Raw genomic sequence first — 8822 nt, 5'->3', positions numbered from 1 at the left:
ACTAGCCGGAACTACCGTAATCGAAACATCCACTCTTCGCACGAGATCTCCGCCAACTGTCAACCAACAGGCGCCCACGCCAGACCGTAAGAAGCCACGTGAATTTAATCGCGCGTCGAGTGAAAAGATTTCGCGACCAACGAGGCAAATAACTTTCGAGAGATCCGTTTCGTCAAATGACATTCTAACTTTCGAGGTCATGTTCATTCATTGAAAGAAAATGTCTCTAGCCTCGTGCCTAGAGACATTTCTGCAGCTTCCGAGATACGCGACGCCAGTACTTTTCGTTTATATATTCAAAAAAAATTATCAAAGTCATCGGGATATAAAATATTTCGAATTCCAATCTCGAAGCTAACCTCTTTCGAATCGCGCTCTCCTAATATATCGTAAAAAAATTTGGACATGTATATATAACTTACATTACCACGTTTCATACCTTTTTATCGAATTATATTCTTCTAGTAACACAGCTGATTTTTAGAGAGCACATAATTTCGCGCCTACTTTGGAATTTCGTTCGTGTTATTTTACAAATCATATTTTTTCGATCGGTATGCATTTTTAAAATACAAACGATACGACATCTTTGAACTATACATAGATTTGGAAATGTAACCATATGGAAACGAATTACCTTTCTCTCGGCTGTCGGGTGTGATTTAACCGAACATACTTGTATATGTTTATGTACGACGATTTCTGACAACAGTTCCGTCGATCTTGTTCGCGGCTCGCGGCCTCCTGTTCCTGACATCGATTGATAAGACTGAACAAATCATCAAAATCATGGATTTATTGGGTTCCATTCTGAAATCCATGGATAAACCACCATCAGTGAACGACAAGCAGAAGGCGCTCTTGAAAAGTCAGTTGAGTCCTAACCTAAAAATATGCAATTTACAAAAAGACGAACAAACGATTTCATCAAAAGCTTTAAGAATTTCGTTGGCTTATGAGATTGTCATTTCGATTATGCAGAACAGCAAGAGGAATATCAGAAACGTCAGAGGGCCGAGGCGGAAAAGTTAAAAATCTTTCGGCAAAAGGTAAATGCTTCATTTTCGTTTTTTTTTTTTTTTTTTTTTTTTTTTTTCATATTTCTTAATTATTTATTCGGCTTTGTTTAAAGCGATATTATTTTCATATCGTAGATTGAAGAAGAAATTAATAAGTTTCTTCAGGATGACAAGATGAAAGAGCACAAATTTTCTGCTATGGACCAGATACACAGGAGCATTGTGTAGGTACAAGTGTATTATTTTGTGATTACATCTGAAATGTTAGACACTGTATTAGTGGAACATTGTATATTATACATTTCTCTATCTTGGACTTTCAGCCACGACGTAGCGGAAGTGGCAAATGTTTTGGCATATTCCTTTGGCGAAGAAGGTGTCGACCGATATATCATGATCTTTAAGAGGGAATACGCGCCTTCGGAGGATCATTTAAACACATTACGCAAAGGCGAAGAATGGAACGAGGAAGTTGCGAAAAAGTTAAAGAAAGAGAGAGAGAACAAAGCGAAAGAAGAAGCAGAATATGCAAAATCTAGAAAACGAAAGGAGAATTTTGTGCCCAACAGTTTTTACAAAGATAAATATCAACATCTAATTGGTAAGGAAGCTGCCCTGGAAGCTGCTAGAAAAACAGAAGCTAATAGCAGTTATGGATGTGGTGAGTATAAATGTAAATATATATACAAATGTACACAGTGGATATCCTAACTCTTATGATCTTTACTGCAAGTAAAAATTATTCATAGCTTGAATAATTTAAAAAAAAAAAAAAAAAGATGTATATGATAATATGCAAGTAATTGGTTTACGTTTGTAGTCAAAATTATAAAAATTACTACAAGATTCTGAGATGTGTACATGCAAGAGACTCATTCTACACATCACATAACAGACATATACTAGTAGAATTTGTTGTGATTTTAAATTCTAGTTCCTAGTGAAAACAAAAAGGACCAAAGAAGTATAGAACAAACTCTTGCTGACATACGTGCTAAGAAAAGGAAATTGGAATTAAATAATGAAACTAACAATTGCAGCGACAACAGTACAAAATAGAGTGCTATTATATAAATAATCATAGATATACATATATAAATTATCTATATCCAATTAATTGTAAATAATACAGCATTAGATGTTACAATGTTACAATGTTATTACAGATTATTACATTATATGCATCCCTAGAGAAGTCGTACATGATAATCTATTTTATTAAATTTTTGAATTTACTTGTTCGTTCAAGCATCTTACGAGTTCTATGATGGCATTACAATTATTGTGTATCTGCATTAGAAGCAACAAATCACTTCTATTTCATCTCATTATAATATATGTATCTACCAACAAACTCGATCTCATATATACATTATAATACATCTTGCACATTACATACATATAATACATGTATGTGTGTACATACGCAAACATTTGTTCCTGTGACATTCTTCCTCCCCTATAAATCAAGCGATGCAACGCTTTTATTTCAATTAGAGGTATTCTGTAGTAGAGTATTTAGGAACTGATGTTCTCGGAGCCGGTTTCGGTTTTGTAGGTGACGGAGATTCGAATACAATTTGTTCTTTTAGAGCAAGCAGCTTCGTAAATTTCAGATTTGTCACAGATTTATACAGTTCCATCCCTCGAGCGATAATAATGTCTCGTACGTACGCAGCATTGTTTTGTACTAATTTTCGCTGAAAAGGAATAAAATTTTATAGAATTATTACAACAATTTATTCATAATATAGTAGCTTGAGAGAAATAATGCTATTATGTTACCTCTTGCTTCAACTTTGGATCCGTAAGCGAGACAATCAAATGTTGAACTTCGACACGCATCACGGATACAAGTGCATTATCTATTGTAGACATAAGCTCGGGTATGGCTACGCTAAGACAATCTTCCAACAGACTGATATAAATCTTGGAGAAGGTTAATGTGTTGTGTGTCAGCGGTATCCAGCAATCATTTGTCGCGTATGACGATGGTACACCAATACCAAGCTCGTCGAGCTCGGATAATAGTTTCTGGAGATTCTGACTGGTTTCCAGATTTGTCGGTCGCCAAGTATCCTCCGCCACGTGACGCTTCGTTGTATCGACGCAATTTCCTCCTGCATCTTGGATGGCTTTGGCTAATGGAGATCTGATTTGTCCATCTAATTGATAACGAAAGTCCATACCCAGCTGAGTTAACTGAAAATTGAATAATTAAACTCATATGTACTTGTACATGTAAATATAAATTATCTACATCTCTATTTTAGTTTTTGAAGAAAATACGCACCTGATCGCAGTGACCTCGAACAGCAACAATGCACTCTACCAATATGCTTAGCGTGACTTGCGGTACAAAAAGCTGCTCAGCCAAGTGCGATGTTAAATGTTTCACCTCTTGGCTGCACCATACAATTAAAGCTTAAACAACAACGAGCAAATTAATTTATAAATTAATCTATCATTTGCGATCAATATCTTTGTTAATGTTAAATTACCAGAAGTACAATTTGTAGATTGAGGAAAAGTTTTCAAGAATTCTCTCGCTATTTCCACTATATTGCTGAAGGCAATCGCGCTGAGTTGTTTTACATAAGCTATAGTTGTACTTTCCCGTTTAATCCTCTTCAGTCGCGCCTTCAGCACCGCGCTACATAATCGTAGATACAAATGGCATGCTTGAGCGCTCCTGTTCAATTGTATCAGGAGCTTGACTGTACGTCGCGCGCTTCTCAAACCGCCCCCTTGCAGCGACTTTGCTTCGGCGCTCAATTCCAGTTCCTTAGTCAACACATTCACCAACGATCGACCTCTGTCATTCACCTTCGTCTGGATCTCCGTCAGTAACGGTATCGGTTGAGCATCTTTCAGGTAGGCCTTTGCTTTCTCTAATAAACTGTAAGCCTCTTCAAAGTGACGTTGAGCTATACAGGAATCAAGATCCTCGGCCACTTCCAGCACCCACTCCGGAGGCGGTTCATGATACTCCGAATCGTCATCATCGTCCATTCCTAATGAGAATGGAAATTTTTACAATTTAAATAATTATAAAGATGCTTGATGAGTAAAATATCGAGAAAAGAAAGTCAGCTAGCCATATGATATGAGCCAAAAGCAGATCGAAGTAAAAAGTAAAATAAATGCCAAAAGATTCGTTCGAAATATAAGAACGTTCTTCGCATCTGCAAATCTCATCACCTAATGTATTCGAATCCAAAGACATTGAACGAGACGGTGCCATTTTGTCTTCTTTTGGTTGCTTATCGTTATCCGGCGGGTTATCAGTCGAATTCTCCTCTACTAGCTTTGCTTTTTTCGCTTGCTCACATTTATCTAACCACTCTTTCTGCAAAATAAATAGATTCAAATAATTTCACTTTGTGTTTTAGGATTATTGTTTTTAAACACACTAACTTTACTTGTCGCTGTAGGACACTGAAACACCCTTGTATCAGAAAATGCCAACAATTTGAAGGCCAGCTTAACTGTACCATGATCCCTCACATTGACAATCGCTAGACTTTCAAGATTATAAACTGCCTGCATTTTATATCTAGGTGGACCGCGTCTACCACCATTCGCCAACCAAGATGCGATCATCAAAACATCGTTGAATAAATATGCATGAATTCTCTTCAATGGTGTTCCCTCAAGAGGATCTAACTCGAGCAGAGACCCTTCATGTAAACACACACGTCCTGGAGTTTCGGCTAAGCTCTGCATAAAAATATAAAAAAACAAATTTTTGCTCACATTTATGATAATACTCATAATCACATTCATTAGATATAATGACTAACCAAAGCTCCTTCAACATTTTCAATCAATTGAATGAGTTTCTGCTTTTGTTCCTCTTCCTTAGATACAGAATTGGCAGAGTTTTCTTGCTGTGTTTCGGACAAATCTTCAAAGACAACACCTGCTGTTCTAGTAGATCCTAGCATGCTTAACAAAGCACGCTGCTCGCTCAACAACTGAGACAATTGATACATCTCACTCTCCAGATGTGATATCTCCTTGGCAGTTTCAATAAACTGCATATAATTTTGATAGACATTTCGTTTCAATTGAGCAGATGTATTATTTGCCAGTTCCTGTATTTTCGCACGCTGTTGCCTAAGTTCATCCGCACCAATGCATTGTGCACTGAGTTCCTTAACAACTATAAATGAAAAGAATCACATAAGTAAATATAATTAATTTTATCGTCTTTCGTACATTTAAAAATCCGTATTAAACTTCATAAAGATCTAATCAATCAATAAAAACATTTACATGACATATTAAAGAAAGTAGTGAGATAAATTTTGAATATCTGCTGACAGGTTTCTCATGACTGAAAACAAGTTATCCAATCCTATCATATGTTTAATAAACTTATTGAAAAATCGTGACAGAGAAATGGGATTTTACATTTCTTAACGTGCGCGCGCGCACACAGTACGTGTGTAAAGTAACTCACATTTTTCTGGGTTAAAGTCCTCGGCTGCGAAAACCTTCGTTAGATTATTATCAGCCATTGTAGAAAACAGTCGTTTCTCTCTGTCTCTCTCTCTCTCTCTCTCTGCGGAAAAGTGCTTATTATTATTAACAATATAAGCTACGTGCTTTTGTCATGTTATATTTCCGTCGAATCTCTTCACGTCACTTGTCACAAATAAATCGACATGGTTTACAGTTGACACCTCCTTCGCCGCGACCTAGCCTAACCTACAATTCTTTCTGTCAGCCACTAAAAACGAGACTGACAACTGACAACGAACTTGCTCGTTGATAAAGTTGATGATTCGTTCTTTGATTATCCTTATATGATAACCATGAAATTTGTGTTATCGGGGATCAAGTATCTATATACTTTCAACGAAATGCACCAGATGGTGTTATCTCGTTCGACTTGTACGAATTTATTTATTTGCACATTTATTGTGTTGAAATTCTTAAGCTTGTTGCAAAATTTATACTCAAACAATAAACGTCGATGCGGAAATAATTTTTGCAAAGTGCATCTTTGTGTTTAATCGATATTTTCGGTAACTTATATTCGCAGTTTGTACACAATCTTTCAGCTGGGAGTGTGGCGGCTCCTGTAATCCGGCTACTCGGAGGCTGGTTATGTAGGAGGGTCTGAGGTCGGGGGCACCTGCTGGTGCGGGGCTCACGTTGACTGGGCGTCCGCACTAAGCTCGCCATCAATATGGGCACCCTGGAGGAATCCGGGGTGACCAGGTTAGCTAAGGAGAGGCGAACCGGGCCAGAGGGGAAACCCAGCAGCCAAAAGTCTCCGTGGCGGGCAGTAGTGGGATCGCGCCCGGGAGTGGGACCGCATCGGCAGCCTGGCTGATATGATCCGACACATAACTTTTGCACTTTTTTTTTTCATTTTTCAATGATCCTGAAAGCCTCCCCTCGTGCATTTTTACGAGACTTAATTTTTCCGACGTACCTTTGCACGTATTTTTTTTTATTACATAACCATAATCGATGCGTTTGTCAAGAAGGCAAAATTCAAAGTTGTATTTCTTTTTTTTTTTACAATCGCAGACTAATAGAAATTATTTTTAAGCATATTTTTAAGTATATCTTAAGTATATTTTAGAATATATAAATCTGGTTGCACATATTTTTTTTATTATATAACCGATGCATCTTGCATCTGTCAAGAAGACAAACTTCAAAATTATTATATTCCTTTTTTTTTTGACAATCGCAGAGACTGATAGAAATTATTTTTAAGCATGCTTTTGTGTCTCCATATATTTTAGAATATAAATCTGGTTATAAAAAGTTATAAAACAAATTTTAGAGTAGACATGATTATAATATTTCATCAACATGACTTATGCTTATTAAATTGATATATGTTTTCATATATAATAGTAATTGTAATTATATTTTAATTAAAAAATCTATTACACTTACAAATGTAATACAAATGTGTTAAAATATACTTGGAATAAAGTTAGGCAATTATAATTATCTAAAGGTATATCTTTCAAGAAAATTTATAAGGATAATATGTAACACATTTATGAAAAAACTTTTATCCATTATGTTGTCTTACAATGAAAATGATACTCTTACACATTGGTAAGGATTAACTCACTGTGGCAAGGAGATAATTTATAATATATGATATAAAGATTTAAATTGTGTGTGTAAATTAATTTTTTTCCTTATACAATCAGTTTTGCCATCACAATACAGTTTTCTGCTTATTCTTCATTTATCTAGTATAAAATTCTACGATTTCTGCTTTTCTTTCTTTGCTTGTTCTGCCAATGCTTCTAATCGATCGTGCTCTGCGATTAAGGCATCCACTTCATTTGCTGGCAGTATTTTCGTTTTGGTTTTACCGTTTTCGCGTGTTAATATGGCCATTTCCACTGCAAATAAAAAAGAAAAACATTAATGATTTTGTCACAAGCTGGTTTAGAATATTAAAAATTATATGTATAATTGTATAGATTTTCACAATTATATTAATTCATAAATAAAAATTTACCCTTTTCGGCAGAGAGTTTATTCATATCTAGCGTTTTAGAGAGCACTTTAATAGCAAGCGCCATTGCGTCTTTCAGGGTGGTCTCACTCTCTTTATATTCCTGTTTCAAGGACGATACTGCTGCTGCCGAATTATTCCCAATGCACGTCGCCTTCCAACCACCATAATTTCCACTAGGATCTGACTGATACAATTGATAGCCGTAGTGTTTGTCCCATCCCATATATAAAATGGATACACCGAAGGGTCTCTTCCCACCATATTGGGTGTATGCCTGTTTGACATCACATAACCACGAGACGAGCTGTTCACAGGGTATAGCTTCCCCATATTGAAGAAAATATCTCTGCGCAATAAGACGTAGCTCATTTGTTAGTACATTTGCATCCGAAGTAATGCCAGCCACTGAACAAACTATGTCGTCGTTCAGCTTGTAGATCTTTTCTGAGAAAAATACTTCATCCAACAGCTTATTGGTGTTCCGTTTCTCAGCTACTAATAGAATACCATCGTTTGCTAATATACCCAAGCAAGTACCAGCATGACTTATAGCTTCCATAGCATACTCGACTTGATAAAGTCTACCCTCCGGTGAGAAAATCGTAGTACGTGTATCATATCTACGTGCCTGTAATGTAATAAATATATAATTTTATATATATAACTTAAGTCAACTTAAAAATATTGACTTAACTAAAGCTGATTTATTAAAATTTATATTTTTATTCTACCATGAAATAAATGAATATGAATTCAAAATAAAGATTATAAAACTGTTACAAATTATAATTATATTCTTCCAAATTAAATTTTAAGAGTATTTAATACATAGTTTTTTTTCTGTACTTTAATTAAAATTCAAAATTTTCAATAAAATATATTAATTTGATTTTAAAAATCTTAGGATATTAAATATAATTACAACAATCAATGAAATTTACTAATATTCCAAAATTATATTAGATTCAATGACAGTGCACTTCATATATAACCTATAAATGACGAGTATCTAAAGGTATGATTTCGAAGCTGAATGTAATATTGAATTATAGCAAGGTTCATCGACTTACCATTTTGCGGTAGTTTTGATGTTCTTAGAATAATATTATTTATATATTGAGAAAATGCCGCTTATAAATCTGACACCTCGAGTAAAGAATGATTGGTAACATATACTGGCGAAACTCTCGACTATTTGCCTTCGAGATTCGAAAGTGGTCACTCAAAATCGATAAAACTCGTGACGATACCTGCAATCGATATAAATATAAAATCATGTATGTATAATAGTGCGCACA

The 8822-nt window shown here is 35.3% G+C and overlaps 3 protein-coding genes across 3 annotated transcripts; 1 reads left to right on the top strand and 2 right to left on the bottom strand.

Annotated features, from left to right (window-relative positions):
- On the top strand, positions 1-2373 carry LOC140673434 (sperm-associated antigen 7 homolog). Its single transcript, XM_072906422.1, has 6 exons — positions 1-86; positions 713-868; positions 982-1049; positions 1155-1243; positions 1343-1680; positions 1954-2373. The coding sequence occupies exons 2-6, from the start codon at positions 790-792 to the stop codon at positions 2076-2078; spliced, it is 699 nt and encodes a 232-aa protein (XP_072762523.1). The 5' UTR covers positions 1-86; positions 713-789; the 3' UTR covers positions 2079-2373.
- A 139-nt stretch (positions 2374-2512) lies between these two features.
- Exo84 (exocyst complex component Exo84) lies at positions 2513-5748 on the bottom strand. Its single transcript, XM_072906413.1, has 8 exons — positions 5485-5748; positions 4823-5184; positions 4437-4739; positions 4221-4368; positions 3521-4033; positions 3313-3443; positions 2805-3221; positions 2513-2719 (listed from the first exon to the last, which is right to left on the bottom strand). The coding sequence occupies exons 1-8, from the start codon at positions 5540-5542 to the stop codon at positions 2513-2515; spliced, it is 2139 nt and encodes a 712-aa protein (XP_072762514.1). The 5' UTR covers positions 5543-5748.
- A 1143-nt stretch (positions 5749-6891) lies between these two features.
- On the bottom strand, positions 6892-8750 carry Prosalpha3 (proteasome alpha3 subunit). Its single transcript, XM_072906421.1, has 3 exons — positions 8595-8750; positions 7525-8152; positions 6892-7405 (listed from the first exon to the last, which is right to left on the bottom strand). Exons 1-3 carry the CDS (start codon positions 8595-8597, stop codon positions 7263-7265), a joined length of 774 nt encoding a protein of 257 aa, XP_072762522.1. The 5' UTR covers positions 8598-8750; the 3' UTR covers positions 6892-7262.
- Between the last annotated feature and the right edge of the window lie 72 nt (positions 8751-8822).

Source organism: Anoplolepis gracilipes, chromosome 14 (genome assembly GCF_047496725.1).
Source record: "Anoplolepis gracilipes chromosome 14, ASM4749672v1, whole genome shotgun sequence".
NCBI lineage: Eukaryota > Metazoa > Arthropoda > Insecta > Hymenoptera > Formicidae > Anoplolepis > Anoplolepis gracilipes.
Note: the sequence above shows the minus strand (reverse complement) of the source record. Positions and strands in the feature narration are given on the sequence as shown.